At 40.1% G+C, this 17,238-nt stretch overlaps 1 protein-coding gene across 2 annotated transcripts in view; it reads left to right on the top strand.

Annotated features, from left to right (window-relative positions):
- The window catches only part of NLRC5 (NLR family CARD domain containing 5), a 91,175-nt gene extending 75,070 nt beyond the window's left edge, over window positions 1-16,105 (top strand). For both annotated transcript variants that reach the window (XM_075188970.1, XM_075188969.1), the window contains exons 39-45: window positions 1,243-1,326; window positions 7,159-7,242; window positions 8,321-8,404; window positions 9,949-10,032; window positions 11,781-11,864; window positions 13,916-13,999; window positions 15,678-16,105. In XM_075188970.1, the coding sequence (XP_075045071.1) occupies window positions 1,243-1,326; window positions 7,159-7,242; window positions 8,321-8,404; window positions 9,949-10,032; window positions 11,781-11,864; window positions 13,916-13,999; window positions 15,678-15,753 (580 nt within the window). In that variant the 3' untranslated portion in view covers window positions 15,754-16,105. The remainder of the gene's footprint in view (window positions 1-1,242; window positions 1,327-7,158; window positions 7,243-8,320; window positions 8,405-9,948; window positions 10,033-11,780; window positions 11,865-13,915; window positions 14,000-15,677) is intronic.
- Window positions 16,106-17,238: the final 1,133 nt, after the last annotated feature.

Below are 17,238 nucleotides of genomic sequence, written 5' to 3'. Positions count from 1 at the left end.
CCCTCCTTTATTCTGATTGACTGGTCCTGGTTGGCTCTGTCCGTGTTTGGCCCCGCCCCTCTCCCGTTTTGATTGCCATCTAGGATGCATTTTAAAGGTAGGATTTGTGCTGCTGGAGGGGGATGGGTGATTGCCCCGAACGTTCCCCCCCTGGATCCTCCACTGTACTCCACATAGACAGCACTGACTAAGGGGTTCAATGATCACTGCAAAATCACTGTCCTGGCACAATTTTGTAAAACAAATGAGCTGATAGTATTTCCACAAGTCAACAGAAGATACCTACCTGATATCTTTTATTTCTGTTTACAACACGACAATAAACCCTATCCCTCAATTTACTGCCTAGGTGTCATCAATGATTCATAACTGCCTTTGTTGCCCAAATGCAATCTGTGCCCAGATCCTGTTATATGCATCTAAGAAACATTTCAAGAAAATATCTCACAAAAGACACTGCAAAAGCTTTAATTCATGCACTCATACTCTGGTGCATGTATTCTCGCAATTACTTTCTTACTGGTCTTCCCCTAAACAGACTTTCACACCTACACTCTATTATGAATGCAGTGGCTAGACTAAATTTACTTGCAAAAAGTTATGCTACTTCTATCCGTACTTTACCAAATCCAATATAAATACTTCTACAAAGCCATTAACAAAACTGCACTAACATACATGTCTTCACGTGTCTAAAAATATCTCCTAACTCGACCCCTCCACTCTGCCTAAAATCTGTGCCTCTTATCCTCCCTGATTGTATGCTCTCATTACCATATACACCTGCAGCCCATTCAGTGGAATTCCCTCCATCCCTCAACAACGAGACCTTTTCCCTAATTGCCAAAATTTCAAGTGTTCTTTGAAAACTGACTTCTTAGGCAAGCTTATTAAATTCCTGAGCTATCATCTTAACCCTCCAAGGCTATTCTACCTGAATACTACCTCTCTACACAGTTCACTCAAAACTTATATTTATTCTATTCTATTCTCAAAACAACCCTCTTACCCCAAACTAAAATTGCTGTGTAACTGCATCAAATAAGCACCTTTTTCCTATTGCAATCTGGCTTGACCAATATGCAGTAGGTGGCACTTAACCTAATGCATCAAACTCTTACCTCTTTATCAGTAATACCCAGTCTTGTGTTTTACTGTATTGTTTCCAGTTGTCCAGTGCTGCATAAATAAATAAATAATGATGATAATAATGTATTAATATATTTCCATTTCTCTTATCAGTTTATTAAGATTTAAGTTTGAAAATGAAGCCATTGCTCTTCTAGCAAAAGCTCTCCCCCGAATGTCCCAGTTAAAGGTTCTTAGGTAAGTCAACAATATTAATGTCCTGTCAATTGGCTCACAATGCACACTTCTACAGTAATATGTTATTCCTAAAGGGATTGATGATACATTGATATATGTATTAGAGAGGTACCACACTGAGACATACCGCACCGTACGGTGCTTAAGAGCATTATGGTCCTCAAGCTGAAAACAATGATCATTCAATTGGTCTGTTTTTCCACCAACAGTGTTACTATTAAATGGTTGGAGACTTTTAGACAATACTTTTTTGTTCAATAGCGAGCCACACATAGCTTCAGCAGGGCCCCTCTCGCGACATCTGCTGATTCTTGTTTGCATGTGCTGTCCCAGGATGTACACTACATCTCTCCACTGCATTCTGTAAAGGCCCCCATGTTTTGGGTCCTGACCTGTAGTTTAGGTGGCTTAGTGGGTAGCACTTCTGCCTCACAGCACTGGGGTCATGAGTTCGACTCCCGACCATGGCCTTATTTGAGTGGAGTTTGTATGTTCTCCCCGTGTTTCTGTGGGTTTCCTCCAGGTGCTCCAGTTTCCTCCCACAATCTAAAAACATACTGGTAGGTTAATTGGCTGCTATTAAATTGACCCTAGTCTCTCTCTGTTTGTCTGAGAGTGTGTGTTAGGAAATTTAGACTGTAAGCTCCAATGGGGCAGGGACTGATGTGATGCGCTGCAGAATTAGTGGTGCTATATAAATAAATAGATGATGATGGTATTACGATGCTTCGCACTTAACAAATACTCTGTTGTGTTTCATTGGGACTCATGTACTACCATTTCATTTAGGTGCAAATATTGCACTGAGCCACAGCAGCCAATCAGCTTTTATAAGTCTAGTAGAAGTTAGACAATGTCACTAAGGGCTAGATTTACTAAGCTGCGGGTTTGAACAAGTGGGGATGTTGCCTATAGCAACCAATCAGATTCTAGCTTTCATTTATTTAGTGCTTTCTACAAAATGACATTTAGAATCTGATTGGTTGCTATAGGCAACATCCCCACTTGTTCAAACCCGCAGCTTAGTAAATCTAGCTCTAAGTGTCTGATTGGTTGCTGTTGTTTAGTGCAAAGTTTGAACGTAAATGCAATGTTAGTTAATGAGCTCCATTGGGTAATTTTTTTATTGGTTTAAGTGCCTTTGCACCTGAAGTATCCACTCTCCACCTACAACAAGTCCGTTTGTAACCAGTGTTCATGTGGACAGGGCAAGAACAACCTGTAACTACTCGGTCCATCATAATGCACACAATATTTCATGATATGAGTCTGCTGATTGTGGGTCAGATTAGGGCTGCATGTCAGTGTCATTATGTGAGGAGGGGAATGGAAGCAAGCAGGAAGCTGGGGACTGAGAGTTACATGGTAGAAGGATGCAGGGTCTCCAAGCAGCACAGAATACTGATATGAGACTCCTTTAACACTATTTGTAGGCGGCCTGAACAGTTTGATGGGGCTTGTGCCATAGCAATATAAAGAAATCCTTATGGAAATCCTTATGAAAAAAGCACAGGATAAAACAACCAAATTATCATTAAATGCCACAGTGATTTGGTTATTTACCCTAGTACTGTTCCATAAGGGATGAATAATAGCAATAAACTAAATAAGCAGGAATGGAGTTCCTGTTCCCTATAAAACTGCATTTGTTATGGAGCCACAAGAAATGTATATTTCCTGGTGTCTACATATGGGCTGCTCTGCATCTGATGCTTTGCATTTCTGCAGAGAGATCAGTCTGTCCCTGCACTGAATGACAGTAGAGAGAGCACGTTGAGCCACTGTCACATGACTCCTCCCATGGAAGGAACCGCAGTGCTGTGGAATCGTCTAGGTCAATCCAGTACTTTTATTGGGGTTTTTTTTTTTTTAAATTAATGCACATCTGCACATTCTATTCAAAAGAGTTTAATCCAAAATATAGTGCAGATAGTGTCATTTACAAAATGATTCAACAATTATGTATTTGTGTGGTGTATGGTAAGAATTCTAGAAGCTGCATCCTTATCAAAAAATGTTTTCCCAGTGGTGGTCGAACAAAAATTGAAAGTGTCGCCGTCTCTAAGTTTAGAGAAATAGTCATTCTCCGTGACTCTGTGTGAGTTCTGTTACCCATGGGTAGTGGTGCTGAACCAAAGTGCCAGCGGTATGCCAGGAGTAGGCTCTTTCACTGCTTTTTTCTATTTACAAAAGGGTTACTGGTATCTTACAATGGGATCCAGCAGAGCATCTCCTGTGAGAGTGCCTGGGTATTAGGCTGGCGGTGAATGGCAAACAGTCTTTGTGGCGGAGGGGGGTCTACGCCAGGGCTCCCATAGTAGCCCGGGCATGGTACATTATAACAGGTCGGAGCCTCCATTCGCAGACAGCAAGTTTTTAATTACTTTAGAAAGGGGGGTTTGCCATGGCTCGCCAATGAGCCCTGGACTGGTTAATACCAGCGGCAGTATATTTTGCATCACTGCTGCATACAACAATACATAATGATGCATACAGTACTATCTACTATCCACCAATGATAACTAGACACCTTAGTTACTATACTTAGGAGAACAGGGCAAACCTGCAGAGCAAATGCCCATGACACTACATTCGCTCAAATATGCCTTGGTTTAAAAGTAAGTAAAGATTGCAGAGCTGCGGGGGGTCACACAGTACAATTTCTGTTATTTTGTATACGGAATGCAAATACCACTGTCCATGTATTATTATATCTATCTATTCTCTGGGCTTTATAACTCATTGACAATGCAAATAAGCATAATGTGCACAGAAGTCCTCCACGCCTGCCTAGAACATATCACACGTGATATGTCCCTGCAAGTTATTTTATATTGCTGGTAACTACAGTATAAGCTAATCCCTTAAATGCCTAGAAAATAATTTTATATATATATATATATTGTGGATAAAAGCGCTGCTATTAATGAACACGTCGCTTCCATTCCATGACTATTATCCTGCTCAGAATTGGGCTGCCAGTGACCCCTTGTGTACGATAGTGGAACTAAGAGCCACTGCAGGGCAGCTTCTACAACCCACACACTTCCTAGCAGCTCGCCCCTGTCAGCTGCTGTTTGTTTCATGGGCTCGTAGTCCTGGGGCGTGTGATGACATCACCAGCGAGGTGTAGACACAGCCAGGCACTGACAGGTTGCCATAGCAACTTCCTTTTTAGCAGCAAGTGAAAAGAACATTTTATTTTGTTAGCTGTGCATGCCAGCGCTAATATCCTGTGTGCTGACCTATGTTTTTGCCAAGTGCAGACTGCACCCAGCACCAGGCGTCTGTCAATGTGACTTAAATGATTCACTGAGAATTATGCCGCACAGCCTTGCAGCCGTGTGTATTACATAGTGTACACTTTGTATATTGGATTACAGAATGTGTGTATATCATCATCATCAGCAGCTAATTATATAGCGCCACTAATTCCGCAGCGCTGTACAGAGAACTCGCTCACATCAGTCCCTGCCCCTTTGGAGCTTACAGTCTAAATTCCCACAGACAGACAGACAGAGAGAGAGAGAGAGACTAGGGTCAACTTGATAGCAGCCAATTAACCTACTAGTATGCTTTTGGAGTGTGGGAGGAAACCGGAGCACCCGGAGGAAACCCACGCAAACACGGGGAGAACATATAAACTCCACACAGATCACACAGCATAGTCTATTAGTCCTATATACAGGGCTTTGATACACCATCTGTATCTGAGTAATATGCATTAGACTCATACTTCCCAACTCTCCCTTAATGTCCGGGAAACGCCCGGATTCCGGGTGGTTATGACAGCCTCCCGCATCTGCCCGCTTCCTAGTGAAGGGGATAGAATTAGATCTAAAATGCTGCAATTCTCAGGCCCTGCTGTAAAATGCCGCGTTTGCGTCATTACGTCACTGGGGCCAAAATGACGCAATTTTCTGAGCCACCCTCCCCCCATCCCCGGCAGCTCCCAGACGCCAACTGTAAGAAGTTGGCAAGTAAGATTAGAGTGTGTATATACTTGTTTAATTAGAAAGTAGTGTGCACACTTAACTGATCCAAGAGAAGTGTGTGTTGGGCCAGTATTATAAAGACAGTCTACAGAATGCATCTATGGTGCACAAGGTGGGCAAGGCACAAAATCCCATTTGGTGGCCCCGTGTGCCTCAATTTGCACGTGTGCAGCTACATTTCTTGCACATAGGCTTGTGGAGCAATATGGCCGTGTTTTCCTTGAGAGCAGAAGTTTTCATTGGCTGATGGGAGAAGTTGGGTGGAGCACGGGTATTCCTTGCCAAGTACCGTTCAATGTTACGGAGCAGTTCAAGAACGACGAGATGAAATTAGATAAAACAGCTGGAGGGGATACACAGCCATTTCCATTCCCCAAAGCACCTTAAATTTTGCAGGTGGAGATCTATACTTTAAAGAACATGCATTTTGCGGCTTCCCGTTGCATGTTGGTGAGAAGCATACTTTGCCCAAGGTAAAGAGAGCACGTGATATACACAACAGTGCCACATTTGATGAAGACAGTCCCAATGTCCTGTCATTAATAATTTAAGTCATATATGCTACTGAAATGAGCAATATTTTAGGAGAAAATCAGAAAAGTTGTTTGGTAATAAAATGTGGGTTTCTAAAGTGATAGAAGGTCGGACTTTGACTTGACATCTGGGGGTATATTTACTAATATGCGGGTTTGAAAAAGTGGAGATGTTGCCTATAGCAACCAATCAGATTCTAGCTGTCATTTTGTAGAATGTTCTAAACAAATGATAATTTGAATCTGACATCTATGCAAAAACCAAAGCGTAAATGGGGTCCTCTGGGGCTGTTTTATAAGAATTATACATAGATCTGTTTGTATCTTTTGTATACATACAGTGCACAAACATGTCTATGTATTATACAAAAGTATATATCTGTATCTACAGAACAGTGTTTGTAACTATATTATGCACAGAGATGTATAGCTGTATTAATCAGAGATGTGTGATTATATGTACGGCATTATTCACAGAGCATAACAGCGTTTGTGCTAGCATTAAACATAGAACAGTGTGTGTCTGTACTATACACCGCATATAATGTATTTATATTATGTGCAATACACAGAGCATTGCGTATATTTGTTATACACCAGTGTGCATCTATATAACAGAGCACAAATTATATATTATATATAGAACAGTGTATATTTAGATTATGCAACTGTTTGCATTTGTATTAAGCACAAAGTAATCAATATTTGTATTATGCATATATGTGTTTATATGTAATTTATGCAGAACAACAAACATACCTGTATTAAACACAGCAGTATGTCAATATTATATACAGGTGTGTATTTGTATAATACAGAGAACAATGCATATATGTATTATGCTAACGAGTTAATTTGTATATTACGCATTAATAAAACTCAAACAATGTTTGAATAAAAGTGTTCGGACAACTTTAGGCTAGCCAGCTGTTGTGGAACTACAAGTCACATCATGCCAGACAGAGCCTGCTGGAACTTGTTATTCCGCAACAGTTGGGGAACCAAAGGTTAATTGGCACAGGTGTACCATGTACAAGTAATCATTTATGAATGGAGTGTTTGTAAAATGGAACTGTGTGGGTGTAAATGGAAATCTGACAGCTGAATTAAACATTGGAAGTTGTACATTTGTGGTGTTTATGTGTCAGCTGCTGGTGTCCAGTATGTTATCTGGAGCTTAATGGGAGGGATCGGTTTCCGCAATTCTCTGTAGATTATCCTGTGTTTGTAAAGATTGTTCCTGTTTAATTAACGATAACATTGTCACAAGGATTGTAAGATTATATAACACTATGTGTACGCAGCCTGGGGTCCTGCGGTCTGGGGGAGAGCTCTGAAAGCTCATTTATGGAGGCGCTGGTATCCTGTCGGCAGCTTGAAGACATCAGGTAAACGCATCAAAGTATTTCTTCTTCTTTATTTTATGAAACATAATTGAGCAGACTGACAAAACCAATATGTTGAGAGATGCATAATTCAAAAGCTATTAGAGACATTTTCCTTGGTGGAGCCATTTAAGTAGCCATGTCGCTATTAAAGTAGAGCTCCCAATGGGGGCCAATATTTGAAACCTCTGCAGTTCTCAAGGCGCTCACCTCTACTGGCGCTATCCCTTCTCCGGGACAGGACACCCTGAAGAAGTTTAAATGAATATACAGCTCATTACAGTATGTTGATAACGCTGTTTGGACAGTATAATAAAATGTGTACAAGACGGATGAAAGCTAAGCTCCGATTGGTTGCTATGAGTTCATCCTATTAGTTGCGCGGCATGTTATTGAGGAAGCCTTAGGGCCCTGGCTCTAACTTTTCTCCTCCGCTGTAACTCCTAGCCCTCTATTAAATAGCAACACTGACTTCTGACAGTCAGGCAGAAATATCTCCTCTAAACATGCACCACCCTCGAGTAAACGTAGGATTTCTACAGGGGGGTCTCCAAGCCTCCAAAGTAGGCATGGAAGGACCAAGCTATCATTTTATACAATGCTAGGCTGCCCTCCAACCCCTTCCTATACACATCAAAAACAGGGACAAGGCTATGTCCACTATTGTTAGATGTCTGCAGCTTCCCCTTCATGAGTAGAGCACTGTGAAATGGCATATAGCTCCCAACTGTCCTCTACAGTCGGAACAAAGTCCTGACTGAGTGGAAAAGTCACCCAAAATCAGGACTATCTAACTAGAATGAGTACAGTCAGCAGACTGTCCTGCTCTCTCCTACCTGTTCATACAGCTTTCTCTATCTGCTGCTGCTCGTGTCTTAAGCTCAGTTGCTGCTTGCCTGGATAGGCACATGAAATATGGAAAGCCTAGCAACGAGTAAACACTCTAGGCCCCCCTACCCCACCAACTACAGGGCACTATAGCTGGTGTAATTGAGTCTGTATATTGCTTAGATTAGTTTTAAGGTGTATTGTCATTTTTGTTTTTAATGTAAAGAAATACGGTTTGTACTTTTCTGCACAGCTTATCGGACAACAAATTTAAAGAACACTGCTTAGTGAAACTTACAGAGGGGCTTCCGCATTTTAAATTGTTAAAGAAAATTAAGTAAGTACCTTTTCGCTTGTTAAACTGTCATTGTACTGTAGAACGCTTTCATTTCCCACCTGTGCGCCTAGATGGTCCACCCGCGGTGCGTGTCTAATATCTGCTCTTGCACTAAAACTGCGTCAAGGTGTGTGAAAAAATGAGAGGCAAAAGGCATACTGTGCAAATGTAATCATCATATAAATAATCCCATCATTGCTTACTTGAGTGAGACTGATTGGCTATCCAAATCACAGAGTATAATGATGGGCACCTTAATCCAATAATACATCGGTCTAAAATGAGACTTTGGTGCAAAATATTAATCACACCAGATAGATTAATACAGTCCTTTAAGATGTGTTGAAACATAAATATATGTTACACACAATTTTGATAGTGGCGCACCATTAATCATGTCATAGATTACTATGACATGCACTAAAAAGAGAGCAAAAATATATTAATAAAAGAGACACAGGCCAATGAATGTAAAGCACAGATTGGTCCTATATGCAAGATCTCTTTTAACATTCACAAATATATATGTACAGTAGATGCTACATATCAGGACAAGGGACCTGATTCATTAAGGATCTTAACTTGAGAAACTTATTATTTCAGTCTCCTGGACAAAACCATGTTACAATGCAAGGGGTGGAAATGAGTTTTCTGTTTTGCACATAAGTTAAATACTGACTGTTGTTTCATGTAGCACACAAATACTTGATAGCTTATTTGTACACTGAAATTTAAAGTTGATATTTGTGTGCTACATGAAAAAACAGTCAGTATTTAACTTATGTGCAAAGCAGAATACTAATTTGCACCCCTTGCATTGTAACATGGTTTTGTCCAGAAGACTGAAATAAGAAGTTTCTCAAGTTAAGATCCTTAATGAATCAGGCCCTAGATGTCTGGCATAAGTGAAGCAGTTGTGTCTTAGCTGAGTAGATACTATTATATTTGGTTGTGCTTTTTATAAGGCTGTACCATAGGGAGTATGGTTTGTGCAGAAACAAATCATCTGCCGTAAACCATAGTCCAATGCAAATCTCTTTATCGTTTCAAGAATCTATAAACACGTATTTGGGAACATGTAGTCATTGTAGTTATGTTGGTGTAAAACAAATGTAGTTTTAGTTAAAGGGTGTTGAATAATGGGTTGGCTCATTATAACCACATTGTGGGCACATTTACCACTCAAGCAGATGTCCATTTTTATTTTTTTTTTTTAAATCGCCAACTTCCCGCAAAAAACTTTTCTAGGTTCTAGGAGTGAGTATTCCTTACTGCTGTAACTCTCGCCTTGATCAGTGCAAGCACATTACTGCTTCCATTGTTTGTTTGTAATCAAAATAACAGCGATATAAGAATTGCAGCATGATTGGCTGCAGTGTAAACAGCGGGTGGTTGGTTCCCACAAGCCATGTGACAGTTACATTATCTCACGCTCCAGAGTTGCAGACGTGCCGGCAGTAGAACTTGTGTTTAAACATGCTTCACTGAGTCTATTTTGTATGTATTGCTGAATCGACTGTAACTTTTCTTCTATGTCTCCCTAGCTTAAATATATGTGGAGTAACTGACAGTGTTTGCAAATCTCTGGCAGAGGCGTTTGTATGCTGTCAAAATTTGGAAGAAATCATGTAAGTGTAGAGGACGGTGTGCAGAGAATTGAACAAGTTGTTTACTTAAAACGATTTTCATATCTTGGTGTGTACTGAATTCACAGGCTCTATAAGGCCAAGTGCCCGCTAGCATGCATTATATATATGTTTTAACGGTAAAAATATAGATATAAAATGCATACACGTTAGAAACGTGATTGATGTTCATTTTTACTAGTGTTTTATAAATCATTGTATTGCTTCAAATGTGCACTAAAATGGAGCAAAAAGTGTTCCACAAAACACTACCAGGATTCAAGCTGAATCACAAATTGGTATAGATTTTCTTGCTGTCGATTCTAATTCAGATTGTTCACCTGTAAGTGTCAGTTTCAGTTATGAGCTCATCAGCTGGAGAGAATTAAATACACTGCATGGTTTGCATGTACAATTAGCTCTGCTTTATTAGTTACAAGTCCATATCTATGTAGCAAAAATCACATATTACGGAAAACTACGCCCCAAAAGGTTTTAACCACTCATGCTCCCTTTACACAGATGTTGTTACATTCTATCATTTTCACACAGGAATACTCCCCAGGGGGGAGTTGGTTTTTATCTCCACCTGCTATATCCAAGGTCATAAGCATGGTTCTTGAAAATAATGAATTACTCCTACAAACTAGCAGTATCTAATCTGGCTTTAAGCTATAAGAGAACAAAATGGCTCTCAGGCAACAAGATGGTGTCAGCTTAGCAAAATCACGTTTCTCACCTTTTAATAAAACATCAATGTATAGGTGGGTTTGTACATATTTCCTTGTAAAACTGTACCAATTAGAGTGTTGGTAATACATGTTTATTGAGTACTTATAGACTGGCACATCATGAAATAATAAGTTTTGCCCCTGTCATAAATTAATTATTATTATTAGCAGTCAAATAGTATTGTCCCCATAACAGAACTGTAAAATACTATTGCCCCAGTAATGTTGCACTCTTAATATTCTCATACATTAATTTTGACCCAGTAAGATCATTATTCATTTTTGGCCCTTTAATTAATCAATAATGATTGTCCTCATAATTAATAAGTGTATTGTGCCCCCTCTAACCTTCTAAAGGACAGATAGCTCAGATTACATGCCTCTCTTTTTTGGTGCTTTCTCCGTTTTGTCAAACTGTATAAAAAAAAAAGCTTGGGACGGCGATGTACAATGTGGCAATTCGAAAACCGGCGGTTTTTGAGTGGTTTGGCCTTTAGTAAATTTACTAGTTTAAAAACCGCAAAAAAAAAAACCAGAGGTTCCACTAGACCACACTTACAGTAAAAGTACCCCAAAAAGTATTTATTGACATGGACTAATCCATTGTATGGTATTGAAAAATATAGTTGTATCAAGTGATTAGATTAACTACTATTGTCCTGGAGAATCCTGAATTCTAGGTAGGCCGTTCTCCCGCATCCTGTCCATTTCCTAGTGAAGTGGGAGGGATGGGGCCTCCATGATACGATTTGCGGTGAATCACGACATTTTGCTCCAACCCCGCCCGCACAGTAAAATGCCGCAAATGCATGACATGGAGAGGCCTATATGATATCCGCCCCCTCCAGACTTGTTCGTCACCTCCCTCCACTATCTCCCGGAAGCGAGGAAGAGCTACTTACCTTGCTGCAATGTACATTCTGTGTGCTATCTGACAACAGAATGCATTATTTATTGACAATATTATGTTGGTTAGGTTGTTCAAGTCACTGATTTCAAATAAAAATCTTATTACTTTAGATTATCTTGGAACAGTATCGGTGATGTTGGGGCGTGTGCACTGTCTGCTGTTTTGAAACAAATGCGAAAACTGAAGACACTGGAGTAAGTGGCACAATTAGCAGACTCATGTTAGGTATAGATATTGTTACATACATAGGGCCTTATTTAGCTACTTATATTGTGTATGCAGTATATTAATGTCATGCTTTGTGGTGTCATACTGCAGTTTATATATGTCACTATAATCACAGCTTCCCATGCAGAGCACAACTTATAGATCCATGCAGAACTGATATAGTGGATTTAATATTATATTGGGGGGGGGGGGGGGGGGTGGCGATGGGGTCTTTTTAGCCTGTGTTTCTCTACACATCAATCACAAATAAAGATATCTTCCAATGTGCTGTATATTCTAGTATAAACAATGGTCGAGATGGGAATTTAGAAGTGGCAGTATGAGAAAAGTAATGTGAATGTAAGTGAAAAAAGTTTCACAATGAAGGCAGCCAGAGAAGTGGTGGTATGACATACCCCCGTATACACCCCATATATAACAAGAAAGGCCCATGTTTTCTGCACCCTAAAAGACAAAAAAAGCTTAGGGGTAAAAACTTCTAAATAGGAAAAGGGTAGAGGTGTTGCCCATTATTATTATTATTATTATTATTATTATTATTATCATATATTTATAAGGCGCGACAAGATTACAGAATACAAACAGTAGACCATACAGAGTAAAACAGTACAGAACAAAACCCGAGTAATACCAAGACTCCAATAGCTCCAAGCTTAGCAATTACAGTGAGGTTAGAGGAGAAGTATTGGTATAGAGACAGGAGGGAAGAGGACCCTGCTTGTAATATCTTACATACTAAAGGATTTATTGGCCATAGCAACCAATCGGATTCTAGCTATCCTTTTCTAGAATGTACTAGATAAATGATAGATAGAATCTGATTGATTGTTATTGGTAACACCTAGATGTTTCCTCTTTATAAAGGTTTGATAAATCTACTCCTAAGACTTAAACAGGTTATACCCCATGAGCCAGCTTGCTGGTTATATTCCATTTAAATGGGCCACCTCCTACACCTGGTTTATAGGGGTGAGATTACCTGCTTGACTGTCAGAACTTTACACCGTGGCTCATACCCTCACCTTACAACACGTTCTTTGGGATCTTAGAAAGTAGGGGACACCTTCTAAGACTGATTGTTCAATGGAAGCCCAGAGTTTGTGGACTATGTTTTGAAACCTGTGCAGTCCTATTTAACAAAGAAGCATAATAGTATTTTTTCATGTCTAAGACCCCCACATAACTCTCTTGTTTCAGATGTGTCAAGTCTGAAGTTTGTTAGTAATGTCAATTTCGGAACGTTAAAGAGCACTAAAAGATATTGATTCTAAGGGGTATATTTACTAAACTGCGGGTTTGAAAATGTTGAGATTTTGCCTATAGCAACCAAATCAGCTGTCTTTTTGTAGAATGTACTAGATAAATGATAACTACAATCTGATTGGTTGCTATGGGCAACAGCTTCACTTTTTCAAACCCGCAGTTTAGTAAACATACCCCTAAGAGTGTTCTTCCAGCCAAACCATTACAAGCCTGGTGTCCTCTTTTTGTAAGACTCAGTAAACTGTACAAGAAATTGCTATTATTTTACCTAATACATACAGCCAAATATGTTTTTAAACCACATGTAACCCTACTTTATGGGATTGTGTACAGAAATATAATGATCAATGCTGTATGGACGAACTAGCTATATGGAGGAGTTGATCTTGTCATATAAGGTCAGTTCCTACTTTAGCCAGATAGACCTCAACCCCATTAATATGGTCAGTATTGTTCTTCAGCTGTTGGGGCCTGTGCCTTGAGCCTGTTCTAACCACACAATCACCCCCGGCACACAATCACCCCCTGCTAGCGTTTACTCAGTGACATTTCTTGGCTAAATTGTACACAATCATCTCTTTATTATGTACACAGAAAACATTAAGTAAAGGAACTTTAATAAAGGGGTAAAGACCGAGCATCATGGTAGCTAACAGTCAGCAGAGGCTTAAACATGGAATAGGAACAGTAAGGTAGTAGGAGTATGAATGGAGACCATCTAAGTACTATATGCCATTCTTATTTTTCCTTGAAGTCTTGAGAGGAACCAGATCAGAGCACCGGGTGCTGAAGCAGTGGCTGAGGCGCTAAGTGTTTGTCTTTGGATAAAAGAAGTTCGGTAAGTGATTAATGCTGATCATTGTTATAGTTAATGATAAAGTAAAGTTCTGGAGGTAAGTTAAGCATAGTGCTCACCCAGACCAGCGCCTCATCACACAGTACTCGGGGTGTGTTCCTACGGCAGGTAAGGCTGGGTACACACTACAGTGTTTTCACCCGATTACACGATAAACGACCGTGCGGCCTGATATCACATTAGTGTGTACACTCCAATGATGAACGATTATCGGTCCAAAGCTCATCGTATCGTTTCATTTGATTTTTAAACCGGACTAAAAATGTTGTTCAATGATAGAACGATGCATATTCTGCAGTGTGTATGCACTCAGGACCAGCAGTGTAGGCAGATCTCTATAGAGTTTGCAGAGTCGCGATCTTTTTAGCCAATGGTTACAACAGATAAAGAGCGCAGATCTGAAGGTAAATCGTGTAAAATGCGTAGTGTACACATGACAGCGTGCTTATCGGGACTTTCAGTCGTTGGTAAAATCATTAACGATATTGCATCGGGAGAAATTTTCTGTAGTGTGTACCCAGCCTAAAAGATCAGTGCTGGCTCACTTAATCCGTCTTTACATCTGCTGTGCAGAGAGAACATGAGAAAGTGAAGCAGAGACGTCATTGCTGTACATGTAAACGATGTAAGCAGCTCACGTCCTGTGTCACCTGCGGTCTTCTCACATTGTGTTCCTTTTGGAATGCGGTGAGAGTGACCGCTAGTCTGGATGAGCCATTAAAAGACTCATAAAATGTTAACTGTTTTCTACAAAAGAACTACCATAACATTCACAAATACAGATGTACAACGTTTAGGGGCCTATCAGAGCTAAAGATATTTGAGATACAAAAATCCTCAATGTGCTGATTGTGTCTTTTCTCTAGTCAAAGTGGATGTCCCATTGTCTCCTGTCATTCCATTGCCAGTCCTGGGTGTGAAATACTCATTAGACAAATACTTGCATTGACCATGGATACCATTGAGTTAACTTACTAATGTGCCTTGTTATTAATATAAACAAGTCCAATTTGTCTAATATGTTTCTATAGTGTAACGCCTCCATTACTTCGTTAATTAAGGTTGTCTGCCTCAGGACTCTCTCACGATCTCCTATATCCTTCTTGTTGCCCAAAAGTTTACCCCATAAACGAGATGTGATCTAACCAGTAGCTAATACAGTAGTAAAATTATGTTTACATCACATCAATCCAATGTCACCCTGGATGCTCTCAAGATTGTATTAGCCTTTTCAGCAACTGCCTGGCATTGAGTGCCACTATTCAGCTAACATCATTATTAATTCTAAATCAGCAGTGGGCAACAGGTAGCCCACTGAGCCTTCACCTGCGGACCCACCAGTCAGCTGTTTCTGATCTAACCAGAACACGGGCAGCCGACTTCAAGGTCACGTGACCTCTCCTGCACCGTGCAGGGAGGTCACATGACGTCCCCGGAGGAGGTTGGCGTGCGCTGTGCTCTCCCTTCTTCCTCTATGCGGCCCCTTTGATGGCTGGAGGGCCTCACCCGTGCCCCCCCCCCCTCCTCTTTTACATTGCCCCTCACTGTTCTAAATCCTTTTCCATCTCTCAATGTTTCCCATTTGTTGATGTGTTCTCCCATGTATATCTTTGATAACATCAATTACAGTATTGTTTTATGGTTCTTCTTTATTTTTCAGTTTGTGGAACAATTCAATCTCAAAAGAGACCGAAAGGACGCTGCAGAACCAAAGTCCAAGACTAAAGTTCCATTGAATAGTAGAAGAATTAACAATTAATTAATAATAATAATAATAATAATAATAAATAGTAACTTAATTCAAATTAAATATAAACTCAGGGAAGACGTAGACTCTTCTGAATAGTAATGAGCATGCGTTTTGTTCAAACTGTACTTTAGGCAGAGCATTTGCACTTTTAATGTACAATTGTGGTACAACTGTATGTGACAAGATTACACTTATATTGGGGCTGAGTCATTAAGCAGAACAAAGCATAAAAAAGGAGTAACTTTGCACCTGGGCAAAACTATGTTGCATTGGAGATAAGGTAAATTTAAAATGTGGGGACAGATTTATAGTTGGGATAGGGAATGTCCTAGATCAACTTTAAATGTCAGTGTAAAAATAAAGCTATCAAGTATTAACTTACGTGCAAAATAATAAACTAATTTGCACCCCTTGCATTGTAACATGGTTTATCCCGGAGAACATTTACTCCTTTTTTTTTTTTGTCTTACTGTCTTACTTTCCTTAATGACTCAGGGCCATTGGGGCTGAGTCATTAAGGAAAGTAAAGCAAAAAAAATTAGTAACTTTGAACCTTGGCAAAACCATGTTACAATGCAAGGGGTGCAAATGTGTTTATTATTTTGCACACAAGGAAAATCCTGGCTGCTTTTTCATGTAGAAAGCAAATCCTTGATAGCTTTATTTTTACACTGATATTAAAAGTTGATCTAGGACATGCTCTACCCCTCGTATAAATCTGTACTCACATTATAAGTTTACCTCCCCTCCACTGCAACATGATTTGCCAAGGTTCAAAGTTACTCATTTTGCTTTACTTTTCTTAATGAATCAGGCCCTTTGTGTTTAAATAGAGATTATAAACATTGGCAGCTATCCTCCTGTGTACATGAACCTGCGGTAGTTTTAGAATCTATGCTTTGATTTGTGGTCAGATCAGCTTTTGTATACGCATGTTATAGACTATTGTTTTAGCGCACAGTATGACCAGGCGCGGGCTGGCAAATCTCAGCCCGGGGGGGGGCGCACAGGCGGCCGCATCACATGACACGCGATGCGACGCGGCCGGCCGCATTGCGTGTTTTGTGATGCGGCTGCCGTTAATGTTAAGGAAATCTTGCACCGGGGGGAGGGGGGGCAGCCGGCCGGCCCAAACAGGGGTCAGACTGAGCGGCCTGACCCCCGGCCCAGCCCGCCCCGGAGTATGACTCCTTTACTAATATTTCATTGAGGTGGAAAAATTTGCACTTGCTTTTATAGTCTAATTAGCAGCAGGCTAATTACTGATTGTTTGCTTATTTGGCCCAATCACCCTGCTATTTGTGACCAATTAGGAATAAAACAGCCCATTGATTTTCAAAACTGCATACTGTTTTTGCACCTAAAGAAAAAGTTAAAACAGTATTTTACATTAATATATATCAAAGGCTGTGTATTACTGAGCTGTACAAGATGCATGAAAAACCTGGAAGGTTTCTACTAGAGATGTTCA

This window comes from Mixophyes fleayi, chromosome 10 (genome assembly GCF_038048845.1).
Source record: "Mixophyes fleayi isolate aMixFle1 chromosome 10, aMixFle1.hap1, whole genome shotgun sequence".
Classification (NCBI taxonomy): Eukaryota; Metazoa; Chordata; class Amphibia; order Anura; family Limnodynastidae; genus Mixophyes; species Mixophyes fleayi.
Note: the sequence above shows the minus strand (reverse complement) of the source record. Positions and strands in the feature narration are given on the sequence as shown.